We start from the raw sequence: 17,913 nt of genomic DNA, 5'->3' as shown, positions 1-17,913 counted from the left end.
GTGGGCCTGCAGAAAGGTGGGGGCGGGGGGACGGTGGGCATCCACAGGACCAGATGGGGAGTGCCATGGACAAGTGGGCCTGCAGAAAGGTGGAGGCGGGGGGACGGTGGGCATGGAGCACCTCAAGCCCAGTCTCATCCGCTGGGGCTGGTCACTTCTGAGGGCCCGGAGCGGGACCCTGCAAACCACAGGTGTGACACTGGCAGAACTGATTTTTTTTTGCCATCTTTTAATGAGACCTTCAACTTTTAGTTTTTAAAGATTTTTTTCTTTTGATGTGGCCCATGTTTAAAGTCTTTATTGAATTTGTTACAGTATTGCTTCCATTTTATGTTCTGGCTTTTTGGGATCGAGGTGTATGGGATCTTACTTTCCTGACCAGGGATCAAACCCCTCACCCTCTGCATTGAAAGGCAAAGTCCTAATCACTGCCAGGGAAACAACATATATATATATATATGCTTTGTTGAGATATAACTGACATATAACACTGTATTCGTTTTAGGTGTTCAATGTAACGATTTGATGTATACTGTGAAATGACTGCCACAGTAAGTTTAGTTAAGCCTCATCACCACACACAGCTACCCTTTTCCCCTCCTTGTGATGGAAATCGCTGTGCAGGCAGGTCTGAGTCCTCCGTGGTCTGAGCAGACCCACAGCCAGACGCTGAGGGTCTGGAGGGGAGAAGCTGTCACTTCAAGCAGGTATGAACCCTCTGAGAGCCGAGTCAGGCTGTAGTGTTGACAGTCCTGTCTTAAGGGGTGGGGGTGGGCGGGCATTAGTGAAAATAGAAGAAAAATGGTACCAGTGCAATGATAGCTGGGCAAGGCCCAGGGCCCAACCTCCGTGGGTGCAAGATGTCACCATAAGACAGCAGCTGTGGCCCTGGGGGATGGGGGTGGGGGGGCAGATACAGGTAAGTTTTGGGGAGGGCTGTGGACATCCCGAGTCTCCCACCTCACCTTCTCACACCTCCTGGGCGGCCGTCTCCCCCTCCCGCCTCCCTCTGCTGGGGGAACACGTCCCTTCCTAGAAGCGGGCCCTCTTCCTGGTCACTTGGAAAGCTTCCAGATCTGAGGGCTTATTGCATTCATCCAGCGACCCCGGCCCAATGGCTGGCCCCCTCGGTCCGCGTCCTCCTCCATCCTGGGAACACCCCCACCTCTACCTTCTAGCCAGAGTTGGCCCCACACGAGCCGTGGGCGTCCGGCCACCTGCTCTTGTCCTGCTGGCCCCTGCCCGGCAGGGATCGGCCCTGCCCTGTCCGGATCTGAGGGCACACGGGCCTGCACGACGCCTCCCCGAGGCCACTCATAGGGGTCACCTCCTCCCTCCACCATCGCGGGGCCTGGGATGGAGCCAGCCGGCTCTGGCGCTCAGCAGAGCTCCTGGAATTGCGGTTGAGGCTGAGCGGGTTCTGGGGAGCGGCGGTCCGGCCAGGGACCCGGCGGGCGTCTCCAGGGCCAGGGCGGGGCGGGGGGTCCCCGGAGGTGGGGTTGGGTCCTGGGAAGGCGCGGGGGCGGTGCGTCGCGGTCCCCAAGGCCGGGGTCCCGGTGCACACGAGCGCGCGGACTCAGGGCCGAGGGCGCCCTCGCGCGAGGGGCGCGTCCTCTCCCCCCACGCACGACCCTTTGAGGCCGCGCTGGACCCCGCGTGACCGGAAGTGCCCCCCCGTGGGCACTGGCGAGGCGGAGCCCGGCGGCGGCACTTCCGGTGCCCACGCGCCGCCGCCGCCGCGCAGCTCCGGGGCCGTCACTTTGTGTAGCGCGGGGCGCGCAGGTCCCGGCCCGGCCCCGGTGTCCGGCGGCGGCTCGGCGGCTGGCGCGCGCGGTGAGCGGGCGGCGCGGTGAGTGCGCGGCTGGGCCGGCGGGCGGCGCTCGCGGGCGGCAGGTGCGGGCGGGCCGGGCGCGGGCGTGGGGTCGGGGTCGCGCCGCCCCTCGACGCCGGCGCGCGAGGCCGCGGTGAGATCGCGGCGCGCGGCGGGGCGGACCTGGCCTGGACCTGGGGTTGGGGGGCCCGGAGCAGCGCGCTGGCCTGGCCTTGGGCAGCCGCGCCCACGCTCAGTGCAGCCGGTGGACCCCCGCCCCGGCCCGCGCGATGGGGGCGGGCTCCGACCCCCGGGGTCGGTCCGGGTGGGCAGCGCGGAGTAGGCGGGCAGCAGAGGACACACGCGCGCTAGTCCTGGGAGGTGCCCTCCACGGTCTAGGCCGGAGGGGCGGGGGTTGGGCCGCGGCCGCCCCCGGGACACACCCATCCAGAAGGGGCTGTCACGGCCTGGCCCCTACTTCCGCGGGAGGCGGGGGCCTGATCAGCCCCTTGAAGGGGTAGAGATGGCTGGGCTAGGCGCCCCCCGCGAGCCTGCTTAGTGACCTTGGGGGCCTTGTCTGGGTCTTCCCTCTTCAAATGGAGGCTCCGGTGGGCAGCTTGGCCGAGTCTTGTACCGCCAGGAGGTAGCTTGCGGAGCTCACTCCTGGGATCGGATGGGGTCCTTCCTGGGGTCGGATGGGGTCTGGGCTGCCCCGTGTGGTCGCAGAGATGGGAGAGGGGCTGGCGTTTGGAGGAGGACCCAGTGGGCAGAGGAGAGGGGAGGTATGCATGGTCAGGCCCTGCTGTGCCTGTGTGGGGAGACGTTGGTGCTGGGTTTAGTTCAACAAGTGTCGGCAGGTCTGGGGCGCTGGCTGCCAGGTGAGGGGCTGCCTTTGGGCAGCAGGCATGGCCCCGCGGATACACCTGCACCAGGGGCACACCAGGAGAGTAGAGGGGCCCAAATCGTGGACAAGCAATGAGGATCCTGGTAGTCAAGGAAGAAGATGGAAGCCTGGAAGGCCTTGAATAACGGGTGGGGCCAGTGAGGCCACCAGAGGGTAGGAAGGGGCCCAGCTGCCTCTGCGCCCACCCATTCCTCCTGCTGCTCCCCATAGGTTCCCTGGATGTGGGATCTCAGTGGAGAGTTGCTGAAAGTTTCCCAAGTTTGCCGCTTGCTGTCCGTGGGGCAGGCATCTTGTCACTGCCCCCCTCCACCCTGTTCTAAATTCTGCAGCATGGTACCCTAGGGTGCAGCCCCGCCCCACCTCCCAGGCAATAATGGTCTGGGATGACGTGCGGGGTTATGTTGATCAGGTTGCTTACCTGGCTTACCTGAGCGGGATGCCAGGAGGTGAGTGTCTGGTGGTCTGGCAGGTTGGAAAGAGAAGAGAGCAGAGTGTGCAGCACATACCTGGCCTGGGGAGGCAGAAGGAACCTGGCACCCAAGTTACTTAGTTACTTTTTCGGAACCGTTCTATTCCAGATGCTGGGTCAGGATGGAGGGATGTCTGGCTGGGCGGTCGGCAGGGTGACTGCCCGTCTCCATGGCAGCCGGGTCTTTCCTTCCCTGATCACCAGCAGGTGCACCTCTTAGGAGAAGAGCCCTCAGGGCCTGACCTCCTTAGACGCACCACCAGTGGGTTCCAGGGTGAAGGACCCTCAACAGCAATTAGTCTGTTCTGGAACGTGATGTGGGGCCAGAATACTGAGTCTTAAAAAGCTTATGTTCATTGCGTTGACCGCAGGCTTTAGAATCATTCCTTTGGTAAATATCTGAGTGCTCACTCTGTCTGGCACAGAAGAGATTTGAGAGAGGAGCAGAGGGAGCTTCTGCCCACCTGGAGTCGACTATGTGCGTGGGGAGACAAGCAATAGCAGATACTTCAATAAGTGTATTAAAATGTAGGTGCTGAGAGCGCAGAGTCCCGGGAACTGTGCATGTCATAGGAGCCCAGGGGGCTGCCTCCAAAGGCCCAGTGAAGAGGGAAGGAGAGTGCCAGGGAGCGGGAGCGGCATGTGCAAAGGTCTCGAGGTGGAACGAGCACAGGGTCACTTTATTCCAAAGCCACGAGTCCTCAGGTGCAGGCCCGGCCTGGGGGCGCCTGCTGTGGGAGAGAGCTAGGCAGGAGGGGCTCTGCTGGGCTTGGCATGGCATCCGGGCTTAGCCTGAATTTGCAGCCTGAGGCCTGGATGAGAAGAGCCTCCCTCTGGGCCTGAGGTGAGTGGCGATTGGGAAACCTCTGCTGAGTGTTTCTGACACCCTGAGTGCTGGGTAGGGCTCTGTTCTCCTGCAGGCGGCCAAGGTGACACATGCACATGTGTTTCTGCAGCTCAGGCACCTTCACGTGGCCAGAGAGCCACGGAGACTGAGGACATGGGCTCTGCGAGTGACTGGGGCGGAGAGTGGCCCTCCTGGGTGTAGTTCCCGTGGCCGGCACCTTTAGTCCAGTGATACGGGACCTAGGACGGGGCCAGCGTGAGAGTCAGGACAGAGGGGGCTTCTGGGTGCCCGTGTGCCCCCGGACTTGGGTCCTGGTCTCTGGGAGGAGCTGTGCGAATGCTCAGAGTTCCCTCCCAATTATACTGTAGATTTTAAAGCGGCAGCTCAGAGCACTTGGGAAAAATGAGCGCACGCTGCCTTATTAACAGAGACGTGATGAGTTGTGGTAAGAGCTAATCAGTGAGCACTTCTCCTAGGAGGTGCCCGGTAGTCTGGACTGTTCTCGTGACTGGGGGGCACCTTTCTGTGGGGGCCCCGTCCTGGATTAGGGCTTCTGCGGCAGACACCGTGTGCTGATAGAGCTGGCTGAGCTGGGGTGGGCCCTGGTGTCCTCTGATCCTCTGGGGTTCCCACTCTCTGCCCAGGATCCTGGGGTTGCTGTGTTTGGAAGTGACCCCATTCAGGTCTGAGAGACTGATGAGCCACGCTGGCCGATGGCCCTTAGCCTCTGCGCTTTGCACTCAAAGCCTGTGCCTCTGTCTTGTCCCCAGCGCTCCACTGGGGTTGGTGAAGGATGCGCAGGTGGGAGAGAGGAGTGGCCCCAGGGCTCTCGGCCTCCCGTCCGTCTTGGGTCCACAGCCCCAGGCTCTGTGCCCCAGGCAGTGTGGCTGTGTCCGCCTCCCTCCTGAGTGCCTGGCTGAGCCCTCAATGACATCCACGTGAGTTTCAGGTGCTGTGAGTCACCGGATATTTGATGAGTCGACGCTTAGGGTTCCCGGATCCCTAAACGTGAACAGGGTCACCAGGCGTTTTATTTCACCTTTGCTGGTCCAGCGATGAACCAGATTTCCATGACCTGCTGAGCTTTTTCCAGGTGCCCTGGATGGCACGAGGGGCGAGGGCCGTGCCACATGCCGAAGGGGCCTGACCTGCTGGCTTGGCAGAGCAGGTGCCCCCAGCAGGGTGGTCTCACCTTCCCCGCCCAGAGCTGTGGCCCGCACGCTCAGACCTTGGCTCCCATACTCCCTGCTGCCACGTTTGTGTCCAGAGCTGAGTGAGCGTCTCCTCCACTCATACATCGGGTGAGCTGTTCCTCACAGGCTGTGTGGACCCCTTTCACTTAATCTTAGCCAAAAGGCCAAGAAGCGATTGCGTGCGCCCCTTTCTGCTAAACACAGGCTGGACCACCCTCTGGCACATTGCCTGGACTTTATGCTTCCACATCCTCGTGGATAAAAAATGCAGGATTAATCCCCAATTTACTCCAAGAAAGCACGGTGGTTCACAGCAGGCCTGTCCTGCTCCCAGGAAAGAGCCACGGCCGAGTAACGGGCAGCATTTCTGGGGACAGAATCTAGGTTGTCCCCCCTGAGAAAGAGCTCAGGGGGAAAGGAAAGCGCTCCTGTCCTGGTGCCCAGTGCCCCGTTACTGCACCTCAGGGCAGAGCAACCCCGCCTCCCCAGGAGGGCTGCAGAGCCCCGGAGCAGATGCGCGGGGGCGGCGCGTCACCGTCACCGTCTGTGTTTCAGGCGGAGTTGAGGCTCCTGGCAGAGGCGATGGCAGCCCCTCGCACGACTCCAGACTCGCCCGCCGCCCAGCTGGAGAGGCTGGACGGATCGGAGTGTGGTCCTGACCAGGAGGAAGAAGAGGAGGAAGGAAAGGGGGACCAGGTGGAGGCGCTGGAGGAGCGGCTGGCGGAGGAGGTGGTGGTGGACGCAGATGTGGAGGTGGACGTCACGGTGGAGGCGGCGCTGGCAGGAGAGCAGAGTCCAGCGTCGGGGACCCAGGAGTGCCCCCACGGCAGCAGGGACACCGAGTCACCGGGCCTTCAGGAAAAGGGTAAGAGAAGGGAGCTGACCCCTGGGGAGGAAGTTTCAGGGGGCTTTAGGGGGCAGCTGGGAAGAGCTCTTGGACAGGGCAGAGCCGGGGCTGCGGGATCAGCGCGCCGCACTTGAAAAGGGGGCGTGGCCAGGAGCTGCCCATCCTGGCTGGATGGACACGTGTCCGTCGGAGGCTAAAGCCAGGCCCTCAAGAGTCTCTCCGCTCAGCCCTGCAGGCCTTCCGGGCTCCAGCCACGCCGAGGGATGAGGACCTGGAGCGGGAGGGGGAGGGGGACGAAGAGGAGGAGGAGGAGGACGAGGACGAGGTCGACTCCCTGACGTCTGGGTCTCAGGTGAGCTGCCCCCTGGTTTGGAGCTCAGTTAACCAGGCAGGGGTTCCGGGGCAGAGGGAGGGGGCGGGATCCGCAGCTCCTGTTGCGGAAACCCCCTGCTGGCAGGGCAGCGGCTCTGTGGGTCCCAGGCCAGCCCCAGCTGTGAGCGGGGTCAGGGCTGAGGGAAGCAGTTGGCCGTCTCTCTGAGCGACTTCACTTTCACTTTTCACTTTCATGCACTGGAGAAGGAAATGGCAACCCACTCCAGTGTTCTTGTCTGGAGAATCCCAGGGATGGTGGAGCCTGGTGGGCTGCCGTCTATGGGGTCACACAGAGTCGGACACGACTGAAGCGACTTAGTAGTAGTACTAGTAGTAGTCTGAAGCCCAGGGGTTATGGTTCTGCTGTCCTGGGCCTGACGCTTCCCAGGCCACTGTCCTGAATGGGCAGCAGTGCCCAGGGGTTATGGTTCTGCTGTCCTGGCCTGACGCTTCCCAGGCCACTGTCCTGAGTGGGCAGCAGTGCCCAGGGGTTATGGTTCTGCTGTCCTGGCCTGACGCTTCCCAGGCCACTGTCCTGAGTGGGCAGCAGTGCCCAGGGGTTATGGTTCTGCTGTCCGGGCCTGATGCTTCCCAGGCCACTGTCCTGAGTGGGCAGCAGTGCCCACACTCTGCTGGTGCCAGTTGCCCACCCCGGCGTGAGCTCTCACACCACTGGTGTGACCCCTGGCTTGAGGCAGACAGTGATGCGGGAGGGGTGAGGTGGCCATGCAGCATAGCTGAGGGGTCCTGGTCGTCGTGGTCCTGGGACTTGGGCATGAGACCCCGTGCTGCCCCACCTGAGCTGAGCGATCTCCTCTCTGAGCCTGAGGTCCTGATTGCTGAATGAGACTGGCCTGGGCGAGGCCTGGGAGCCCCTAGTTCCGCCGGGCGTCTGTAGGCTTGCCAGTGATGGGGTGCTGGGTTGTGTCCCCATGAGCCCCACATTGCAGGGCGAGCCCAGTTCCCGCCAAAGTGATCTCCTGTCCTGTCTTCGTGGGGGTGCGCCCCTGCCTCTCACCCAGCTCAGGGAAGGGCAGTGGCCAGGGTGCTTTGTTTCCCAGGGGCTGGTGACCTTTGAAGACGTGGCTGTGTACTTCTCCCTGGAGGAGTGGGAAAGGCTGGACGCAGAGCAGCGGGAGCTCTACAAGGAGGTCATGCGGGAAAACTATGGGATCCTGGTGTCCTTGGGTGAGCAGAGCCCTCCGTCCGCAGGGGGCATCCTAGCCTGACGGCTGCCTGGGGCTTAGCTGTCTGAGGGTGGTTTGTGGAGCCCGAGGATCCTGGAGAAGGGGTTGCTGGTGCCTGCTCACCTCCTAGGGAAGCCCTGGGGACCAGCCTGGCTTCCGGCCAGGGTGTGTTGCGGGGGTCTCACTGTGGCCCGGCAGCACCGTGGCCCAGGTTCCATGTCCTGGGGAGTGGCTGGCCCAGCGCTGGTCTCTGTGCTCCCCTTAGAGGCCTCAAGGGGTGAGGAGTCCGGAGGCAGAGGAGAGGGGTGGGGCCCCCTGTGGACGGTGGTGTGTGGAGGGGGCTTGGCAGGGGAGTTGGGGGTGTGGGAGTTCCAGCGGGGAGGTGGGGAGGCAGGTTCTGGAAGGAATGGGACAGGAGCGGTGGAGGCAGGCCTGTGCGGGTCGGGGTGGGAGTACAGCCCTGCAGCTGCCGCCTGTTCTCTTTGGGCCAGGATACCCAGTCCCCAAGCCGGATCTGATCTTCCGGCTGGAGCAAGGAGAGGAGCCGTGGGTCCCGGACAGCCCGCGTCCCGAGGATGGAGACATCGTCACTGGCGTCTACACAGGTGAGCGTGACACGGAGTCTCGCAGGTTTTCTGGCAGACTTCAGACTGCACCTTTGCTGCAGCTCCAGAGAGGGGCCTGGTGCTGCTGGTCTGCGCTGTTGGGGGGCTCCGTGGGGACTGCACGGCGCTGGGGGCTTATCCCTGCCTTTGAGAGTTGGCTCCTTTTGGTTCTAGTCTGCAGAGGCCCAAGGGCTGGGGAGTCTGTAGCAAACTTTGAGGCTCCTGTTACAAGTCTTTAAAAATAATGCTCTCTCCTTGCCCTGCCCTCTGGTGGGTTTTGTGTGCCTGAGGGTCAGCTCTTGTGGCTTCCCCACCCATTCGGCCATTTCCTCTCGCTGGGAGGCCTGGGACCGGGGGCCAGCGTTCCAGAGGGCAGTGTTCAGGGTGGTGGATTTCTCCTGAGAGCCCGGACCCGGCTCTGTTCCTCCAACTTTCTGGGCCTCATTTTGTAGTCGGGAGGAGAATAAAGAGTTTGAAGGAAACCTGTAGTTTCCTGCCCCAAGGCTGTCGGACTGTTGGTTCCATGGCGGTGCTCCACGGGGTCTGTGAGCTGTTCCAGGAGGTCGGGAGGTTCAGGGGAGACCCAGGCACAGTGCGTGTGTTTGCTTTAGTCTTGGGTGATGCTTGCCTCGTGCGGGCTCCGGACGTCTCATGCCACTCACGTACCTGGAGCAGCATGTAGATGTTTTAAATTAAATACAGGAAGACATAAACAGCGCTGTGCCTACACGTGTACTCTTCAGAGTATTTCCTCGTATACTGTTTATTCTCATAACAGCTCTGTGAAATAGCAGGGGAGGAATGATTGGTCTCACGTGACAGTGGAGGAAATCAACTTTTAAAGTAGTGATTCAGTCACTCGCCCACGGTGGGCTCAGGCCACGGTCCTTACGTTCCACTGTGCTGTGGGCTGGCTTTCCTGCCCTGGGTCCCCAAGTTCTCTGGGTCCCTGTGGGAATGTCCCCTGGCCTTCAGGATTGGGGGACGGACCTCGGGCTGGTAAGAAATGCTGCTGCTGCCTCTAGGCTGAGACTGGGATGTAGGTGATATTTCTCAGAGGGTCTTAGCGGGAGATGTGCCCTGTTTCAGGGGTCCAGCTCTGAAATGCCACCTGGGGACCGAGGGACTGCAGGTCTTCATTGGCTGGTCTCTGAACATGTGGTTGGGTGTGTCCCCCTTCTCCACATGTCTTGGGGGGAAGTATGGGCAGGTTGTCAGGCTTGGAGCATGGCCCCGGCTGAGGTAGTCCTCACCTGGTGTCAGAGTCCTCAGGAGTGGACGTGTCAGGGAGACGAGGTGCCAGGCTCCCTTCCCCAGGGTGCACTTGTCCACTCCGTGCCGTGGGTCCTGGAAGAGGCAGTGGAGAAAGCCCCAAGCCCTTTGTCAGAGCACCTCCTCCACCCCGGCTCCAGCCTCACCAGTAGACCTGATGGGTCCTCACTCGAATCCCACACAGGCTTGCATCTGGGAACTCGGGAAGCCCTGTCCCCACCACAACCTGGAGTGATCCTTCCAGGTGCTGGAATTCTGAGGTGGACTGCGTGGTGTGTGGCCATGGTAGACAGACGCAGGCAGAGTGCACTCGAGGAAGGTGGCACACAGGTGCTCTGAGCACCGGGGGTGCTGTGGGCCAGGTTCCTTGTGTGACGTAGCGCCTGCTCTGTAAATACTAGTTCCTTCCTGGGTGTATCATGACGGCGGGTGTATCATGACGGCAGGCATATCACTCCATTTATAAACCGATTCTGTGTCCGCACTCCTCACTGAAGGGTGAGATCAGGAAACTGCTGGTGGAGGAGGGACAGGATTGCGGGGTTCTGGGACGGGTCCTCGGCCTTCTACGATGGGAAGATGTTTGTAGCTCACCCAGTCTTGGTTTGGGACCATTTCTCAAGTGCACAATGGCTCAGAAAAAAAAACAACAGGATTCAGGGAGGCTCGTCTCTGCCCGCAGAATAGCCAGAGCATAGTTACGGTGAGTGCAGAGAGCTGAGGCCTCCAGGCCCTTTAGGTCCTTGGCTCAGGGCAGCCTTTCTTGGTTCTGCTCTGGGAGTGGGAGCCTGAGGCTGGGGGAGAGGGACCGAGAGCCAGAGAGATGCTGAGCAAAGCTTAGGTGCTCACAAAGTCAAGCCCTCCGTGACCCGGCCGTACTGGCACTGGGGTCTTGGCTGCCTTGGGCCAAGCAGGCCAGGAGGTGGGGTTCTCCAGGAGACAGGGGGCTTTGGGAAAAACAGAGCAGGCATCTCAATCTATTTTTCTGGCCTGTGGTCTCACAGGAGCCCCCAGGCAATGTCACCCACCTTGTAGGTGTCCCTGTTCTTCAGTGAGGTGGCAAGCCCTGGAGGGAGCTGGAGCTGTGGAAAAGGGATTTGTTGAGGCCATGTGAGGCAAGTTTGAGAAGGGAAGGAACACCAGCCTTCTTAGGAGGGACAGAGAAATCTCCTGTCTGCAGAGTTCCTCCTACCTGGGGTAGGGACGGAGGCATCCTGAATTCGGCCCAGTGCTCCAGGAGCCTGGGGTCCCACAGAAACAGCTCCTTGCAGGAGCCGGTAAGGGGCTGCTGGCACGGTGTCTTCTCACCTCTCCTGTGGTCTTTTCGTCGCCTTCAGGGGCCTGGTTCTGGACCGACGACATAGAGGACCACGAGGAGGATGACGACGAAGACTTCCTGGCAGAGGTGGCAGAGGAGGAGAACGAGCCCCCGGGGCTGTGGTCAGCGGCCTACGGAGTGGGCGATGTGCCTGGGACCTGGGGCCCTGATGACTCGGATTCTGCGCAGACTCCGGAGGGCTGGGGTCTGGACCCCGGCGGGCTCGGGGTCCTGGCCCCGGGGTCTGAGTCGAAGCCCTTTCTGCCGGACCGGGAGCCGGGTGCGAGCCTCCTGGCGCCCTGGGCATTCCCGGCCGCGGTGGCCGTGCCAGCTGGGCGCCCGGAGACGACGTGCGATGTGTGCGGCAAGGTGTTCCCACACCGGTCCCGGCTGGCAAAGCACCAGCGCTACCACGCGGCGGTCAAGCCCTTCGGCTGCGACGAGTGCGGCAAGGGCTTCGTATACCGCTCGCACCTGGCCATCCACCAGCGCACGCACACCGGCGAGAAGCCCTTCCCATGCCCGGACTGCGGCAAGCGCTTCGTATACAAGTCGCACCTGGTCACGCACCGTCGTATCCACACGGGTGAGCGGCCTTACCGCTGCGCCTTCTGCGGCGCGGGCTTTGGGCGCCGCTCCTACCTGGTCACGCACCAGCGCACGCACACGGGGGAGCGGCCCTACCCCTGCCCGCACTGTGGCCGCAGCTTCAGCCAGAGCTCGGCGCTCGCGCGGCACCAGGCGGTGCACACGGCCGATCGGCCCCACTGCTGTCCCGACTGCGGCCAGGCCTTCCGCCTCCGTGCCGACTTCCAGCGCCATCGACGGGGTGGCGGCTGCGCGGAGCCCGGCAGCGAGGGCCCTCGGCCGGAGCCCTGCAGCGAGACGAGGCCTGCGGCGGGGCCGGAGGAGGCCGAGGTGGGGCCGGAGGGGCTGGAGGGGCCCGAGATCGATGAGGCGGACGGAGAGACTGAGGGAGAAGCCGAGGTGAGAGATGCGGCGGTGGAGGCGCCCACCCCACGGAGCAAGGACGACCCCGAACCGGACAGGCGGTTTCTGGGGCTGGGCAACGGCCTGGGGGAGGGCGAAGGCCCTTCCTCGCACCCGCTCGGCTTCCACTTTCCCATGCACCCCAAGTCTTGGCTCCACCCGGATGGCTTTCCGATCCTGGGCCTCCCGGACTTCGGGGAGCGGCTGCCGGCCGACGGGCGCCCCCTGCCCGGACCCCTGGGGGGCCGGCTCTCCCTGGTGGAGGGCGCCGGGCTGGCCTGCGACCCTTTCGGCGGTGGGGCCGGGCCTGGAGGCGCCAGCGGCCTGCGTGCGTTCGGGCCTGCAGTCGGGGGACTGCTGGCGGAGCCGGCACCCGCCGCGCTAGCAGAGGAGGAGAGCCCGTGGATCTGCTCCGACTGCGGCAAGACGTTCGGGCGCCGCGCGGCTCTGGCCAAGCACCAGCGCTACCACGCGGGCGAGCGGCCGCACCGCTGTGCCGATTGCGGCAAGAGCTTCGTGTACGGTTCGCACCTGGCGCGCCACCGCCGTACGCACACCGGCGAGCGGCCCTTCCCGTGCCCGGAGTGCGGTGCGCGCTTCGCTCGCGGCTCGCACCTGGCGGCGCACGTGCGCGGCCACACGGGGGAGAAGCCCTTCGTCTGCGGCGTGTGCGGCGCGGGCTTCAGCCGGCGCGCGCACCTGACGGCGCACGGGCGCGCGCACACAGGCGAGCGGCCCTACGCGTGTGGCGAGTGCGGCCGCCGCTTCGGGCAGAGCGCCGCGCTGACGCGGCACCAGTGGGCGCACGCCGAGGAGAAGCCGCACCGCTGCCCCGACTGCGGCAAGGGCTTCGGCCACAGCTCGGACTTCAAGCGGCACCGGCGCACGCACACGGGCGAGAAGCCCTTCCGCTGCACCGACTGCGGCCGCGGCTTCGCGCAGCGCTCCAACCTGGCCAAGCACCGGCGCGGCCACACGGGCGAGCGGCCTTTCCCGTGCCCCGAGTGCGGCAAGCGCTTCTCGCAGCGCTCGGTGCTCGTGACGCACCAGCGCACGCACACGGGTGAGCGGCCCTACGCCTGCGCCAACTGCGGCCGCCGCTTCTCGCAGAGCTCGCACCTGCTCACCCACATGAAGACGCACCGCGGCGCGGCGGGCGCGCCGGTGCAGGCGCCCGCCGCGCCCGTGCCCAAGGCCGAGGCGCCCGCCAAGGGGCCGCCGAGCGCGGGCACAGGGACCGGGCCCGGGGAGCACGGCAGTACCCTGCTGGAGTTCGCGGGCGGAACGAGCTTTGGCTCCGAGCCGACGGCCGCCTTCGCGGGGCCTTCGGGCGCCTACGAGGAGACCATCCTGTGAGGGCCTGTGACGGAGGCGCAGGCCGCTAGGCCGCCGGCCCTTTGCTCCTCTGGCCTCGGGGGGTGCCGAGGGCCCCAGCCCTGGTGCGGTGCCTTACCCTCAGCCCCGGTGCACCGGCCTCAGGCTTCCCTCCTGCTCGGCCCTAGAGAACCGGCCGCCGAGCTCGCATGGCCGTGAGGGGGACGCGGGGGGCGAGGCGAGCCGCGCGCGGAGCCGATGGGGCAGGGGCGGCCACCCCGACGGGAGACTGCGACATCCCTGGATCGATGCGGTGAGGCCACGCGGTGGGGACGGCCGGCGATGTTATTTATTTTACCCGGGTTCGATTTGGGTGGTCCAGGGGAGAGGTGGCATGTGAGTGAGTAACGGGGGTTTAACATAACGGCGAGGGAGGGGAAGGCCTTGCGTCAAGGGAGGGTGGGGTGGTCGAGGGGTTTGGCTGACGACTTCTTCCCATTCCTCAGCGGGAGACTTCAGGGATCTCCTGGCCCTTCAGAGTATGTCCAGGAAGCGTTAAGGACTGTGCGTGGCGAGGGGAGACCTCGTGGGTTTTCAGAGGACGGTGTTCCTCCCTAATCCGGGGTAGGGGAAGCAGAGATGCACTGGGAAAGCTTTTGTTCTGTGACCGCGGATATTTATTTCCACTGCTTGTATGGCCTGAAGAATCTGGAAGGAGGAGAAAAAAGCCAGAAACCAAACCGTGGCCCCGTGCAAGGTGGGGTAGGATGGGGTAGCAGGTGTCCACAGGGTCCCCAGGGACCTTGAAGCCTTACTCTCCAGGGTCCTCACTCTGCTCACCCCACTTGAGCCCGGAGATCAGCCTGGTGGTGTGGGGTTTAGTCTTAACTCCCCCTTGGAATTCTTTGGTGCCCTTACCCTGGGCAGCTGGAGGCACGCACTCAGAGATTCCCCCACAGCGCTGCCTTCGGCTTCCCGGCTCCTCTGCTCGCACAGGGGGGACATACAGGGCCCTGCTCTTCTGAGCCCGTGGCTCACTTAGATCCAATAACCCAGTGTAAAGTGACAGAGGTCGGTAGCAAGGTCATTTAGGGCTATGAACGCCCAGCCCCCCACCCCCAGGCTCCTTTCACTCTGCCTTTGTTGTCCTACTAGAAGCCAGCAGTGTTTCTGTTTAGATTCCCATTTCACAGAGTGGGCGGTAAGCCGTCCACCTTGGGGGGTTCCGACCTGAGCCCATGGCTCAGTGACTGACCAAGTATCCAACTATGCAAGGCCCGCGGCCAGCACCCACCTTCCAGGCCGGCCGTTTGAAGCCACCAGGTCACCTGCAAGACACCTGCCCCACCCCCCTTGATGTTTTTTTGGCCAATGTGAGTGGGGCCAGAAAACCGAAAATTTGAAGCAACCTTATTCCCTTCTAGACCTAGTTCCTTCTGTGTTAGTGTAGATGTGGCCGTGGGGTCTGAGAGCCGGCAGCCAGGCTGCTAGAGGCTGGGCGGTAGGAGGCAGCGTAGTCACCGTAGTCGGTGGGTGGGAGGAGGGCCTGGACTGCCAGATGGTGGTGGTGAGAATTATTAGCCTGGCTGATGGGGGTGGAGTGGGTGGGGTGGGTGGTGAGGAGGACAGGGGTTCCCAGGGAGGCGCCGGCAGTGTTGGCTGGTGTCCTCTGTCTCTGGCCTCTCTCTCCCGCTGTGGGAAGGCACCTCAGGAAGGGCCCAGGGCAAGGTGGGCCAGCCCTGCTTGGCCGGGGTCTGGTCCGTGCCCATCCTGCATGGCCCAGCCCTTGAGCACAGACCTGCAGCCCCGCCCGCAGCTGTCGGCAGGAGGAAGGACCTAGCTTTAATAAAGAGTGGACAAACGAGCCTTGTGCCTGGACTGCGTGTTGTTGCCCCTTCTCCGGCCCCTCAGGGAGGCACTTCAGGGCTTCAGGCCCGTCTTGTTTCTGCAGACGATCTTAGGAGTGTCTCTTTTCAGAACCTAGAATTGGCCTGTGCGGAGTCAGCCCAAGAGAGCTTCAGCCCCTGCTGCCCGTGTCCACCAGGCCTTTTCGGGAGTCCCCAGCGGGCCTCCACACTGCCACCTACTCCTTGTAACACGCACACCTGTGTTGGGATATAGCCTTGTTTAGGGTTATTTTGGCCAGGCCCCGTCCCTGGCAGTCCAGACCTCTCTCCTGAGGCCCCAGCACCACACAGGTTTATGCAGGCTCACCTGCTCTGTGCCAGGCCAGGGCTCACCTCCCTGCACCTCAGACACCTTCCTTTGAACTGTTTCATTGACTTCTCACCACACGGTGTCCCTGCAACCAGACCTGACCCTCCCATCCTTTCCCCAGGGAATTGAAAAGTATGAACTATGAAGTCAGTTCTCTTTTCAAATGTGGTTTGGAAGCATCAGAACAGAACCCAGTATTTCAGTAGCAGATGGACATTAAGACCTAGTGTAAACTGGACAGCCCTGAGGAGCTTAAAGGCTCTTCAGAAAAGTTGTTCCCTGATAGAACGTACAGTTGTCCAGCCAGATACTTGATTTTAGGGGGGAAATAAGGCAATCCTGATGGTTATAGAAAAGAAAAGGTAGACCGCCTCCCTGGTTTTGAGAGGATTTCCAAATTTCTGGAGTCCTGATTCATTCCACAAATGTCAGTTTAGCATCTCGCATCATGGCCAAGGAGGATCCGAAGCCCCCAGGGCCCTGTGAGACATGGCCCGTGAAGGCGGCGCTTAGAGAATTGTGAGGTCCTGAGCACCCTCTGGTCTCCACTTAACCTTTATCTCTTGAATCTTCCCATCCTCCTTTTCTCCTGACACCCTTTCACGTAATCCCTTCAAACATTTCCTTATAACTTTTTTTTTCTTTTCCTAATTGGCTACATATGGAATAAAAATATTTTGAAGTTTTGGATTATATTTATTAAATAAAGCTTTATGATCCTTGTTCATTATTTAATTTTTCCCCCTGATTTCAAAACCCATGCTAGTTGTAAAATTTCCAACAGTACAAAAATGAGTTAAGTACACGCTCCTCCTGTAGTCCCACCACATCCAGCCATCAGACACCATGGTTGCTGCAGGTGTGGGAGCGCATTTCTTCACATGGAGGTGTTTTAAAACTCAGAACATGCTTTACATGCTCTATACCACTTGCTTTTTTCATCTAGCCACGACACACGCTTTCTTACCTGACAGTTTCCTCACTCTGAACTGCCCCATCGTAGCATCTTCATTTTGTGGATATACCATCATCACCTGTGAAACTCCTCCATCAATGGCTGTTTGTTTCCAACTTCTCACTGTTGCAAACAGTGCTGCAACATAGATTCCTGTACGTGTGTCTGTGCAGTTATGTAGATTTTTAAGGTACCAGTTGAAATGAGATAAAACCCTGGAAGTGCTGATGCTGGGTCAAAGGGCATTCATACTTAAATTTTGAGATGCAGCTAAATGGCCATGGAGGACAGCTTCACTGGTGGCTCAGATGGTAAAGAATCTGCCTGCAATGTAGAGACTTGGGTTCATAGGTCGGGAAGATCCCCTGGAGAAGGGAATAGCAACCCACTCCAGTATTCTTGCCTGGAGAATTCCATGGATGGAGGAGCCTGGAGGGCTACAGTCCGTGGGGTCACAAAGAGTCGGACACGACTGAGAAATTAACACGGCCAACTCCAGCCTGGTGCCATGTTCGCCCAGGGCAGCGAGAAAGTGCTGGCAGTCTGTGGCCGCTTCAACACATGCCATCAGCATTCCATTTAACTTGGTTCTGCATTTTACAGAGTGCTGAATGGCTTGCATTTATTTCTTTTAAACCCATAAACAGGTTTTTTAAAAGCAAAAACAAAACCTCGTGGCCTCTCCTAAGTTTTTCTGTGGCTGTTGATAGAAAGTATCTCTACCCAGACCTACCTGGCTTCTCTTGGATTATGGCTCCTTCACTCTTGGTGCTTGTGTCCTGTGTTTCCAGCTACAGCCTTTCCTGTGGTTCCCAGAGGGCCCTGAAGCAGGGGGCCAATAGGAAGTCTCCTTTCTTTCTGTTCATTCATTCAGCAGAATCCTTGAGCAGAACCCCCTACTGGGGGCTCCCTCTGGCTATGCTCGGGGCATGTTCAGTCCTCAAGCTCCTTAAAACATTTTACTTTGCTAACTCAGCACTTTGAAAACTGGATTCTAACCCACAGTGAGAAATCCGTCTTACACAGTGCATGTGTGCATGTGAACACACACACATTTTAATGAGCCACTATGAAATCCTTGCATTTTTTTATCCCACTGTATTTATTTCATTAAAAACACACACACACATACCTCACCCCATAATGAGTCATGACCTGCAGTGTGGAAACCATGGTTGGAATTCCCCTACACTCCAGCCCCCTTCTGAGCTATGGGAGGGGGTGCTTTCCCAGGGTCCAGGCAAGCAAAGGCAAGAGACTGGGCTGGGACTCTGCAAGACTTCTGTTCACATGCACCTCTGTCTGAGCCCCTGTGTCTAAGGTCATGAGGGAACTTGGGTGGACCTTGGTGACCTAGGCAGTGGGTGGGGTGTGGGAAGCCAGGACAGTGTACTTTTTGGAAGCCCAGAGGCTTTCTTTCCTCCCTTCTGTCCTCTTCCTCCTGTTCCCTCTCAGAGAGGGAGATGCCAGAGCTGGCTGGCGTAATAGCTGCTCACACCTCTACGGCATCTGTGTCCTAGATGCTGTTCTGAGCTCTTTATGTGAATAAATTGGATACAACACATTATTATTTTTAGTCCCATTTTGCACATGAGGAAATTGAGACACAGAAA

The 17,913-nt window shown here is 60.8% G+C and overlaps 1 protein-coding gene and 1 long non-coding RNA gene across 3 annotated transcripts; one reads left to right on the top strand and one right to left on the bottom strand.

Moving 5' to 3' along the window:
* Nucleotides 1-205: 205 nt before the first annotated feature.
* Nucleotides 206-1,636, bottom strand: LOC147344746 (uncharacterized). Its single transcript, XR_015154249.1, has 2 exons — nucleotides 1,172-1,636; nucleotides 206-756 (listed from the first exon to the last, which is right to left on the bottom strand). It is a non-coding gene; the product is annotated as an uncharacterized LOC147344746 (long non-coding RNA).
* Nucleotides 1,637-1,709: 73 nt separating this feature from the next.
* On the top strand, nucleotides 1,710-14,992 carry ZNF316 (zinc finger protein 316). Of its 2 annotated transcripts, XM_086373826.1 has the most exons (6): nucleotides 1,710-1,849; nucleotides 5,779-6,088; nucleotides 6,298-6,422; nucleotides 7,504-7,630; nucleotides 8,121-8,234; nucleotides 10,844-14,992. In XM_086373826.1, exons 2-6 carry the CDS (start codon nucleotides 5,806-5,808, stop codon nucleotides 13,168-13,170), a joined length of 2,976 nt encoding a protein of 991 aa, XP_086229952.1. In that variant the 5' UTR covers nucleotides 1,710-1,849; nucleotides 5,779-5,805; the 3' UTR covers nucleotides 13,171-14,992. The 2 variants fall into 2 exon arrangements, with proteins under 2 accessions (XP_086229952.1, XP_086229953.1); XM_086373827.1 differs by lacking the exons at nucleotides 1,710-1,849; nucleotides 6,298-6,422 and having other exon boundaries at nucleotides 5,831-6,088.
* Nucleotides 14,993-17,913: the final 2,921 nt, after the last annotated feature.

Source organism: Bos grunniens, chromosome 25 (assembly GCF_055505025.1).
Source record: "Bos grunniens cultivar Pamir isolate PY7600 chromosome 25, Bosgru_T2T1.0, whole genome shotgun sequence".
In the NCBI taxonomy this organism is placed as follows: Eukaryota; Metazoa; Chordata; class Mammalia; order Artiodactyla; family Bovidae; genus Bos; species Bos grunniens.
This window is presented reverse-complemented; position numbering and strand designations above follow the sequence as displayed.

Coding starts and splice junctions, on each gene's coding strand:
- ZNF316 (XM_086373826.1), top strand. CDS start 5,806: ATGGCAGCCCCTCGCACGACTCCAGACTCGCCCGCCGCCCAGCTGGAG. Junction 6,423..7,503: donor CCCTGACGTCTGGGTCTCAG/GTGAGCTGCCCC, acceptor TTTGTTTCCCAG/GGGCTGGTGACCTTTGAAGA. Junction 8,235..10,843: donor CGTCACTGGCGTCTACACAG/GTGAGCGTGACA, acceptor CGTCGCCTTCAG/GGGCCTGGTTCTGGACCGAC.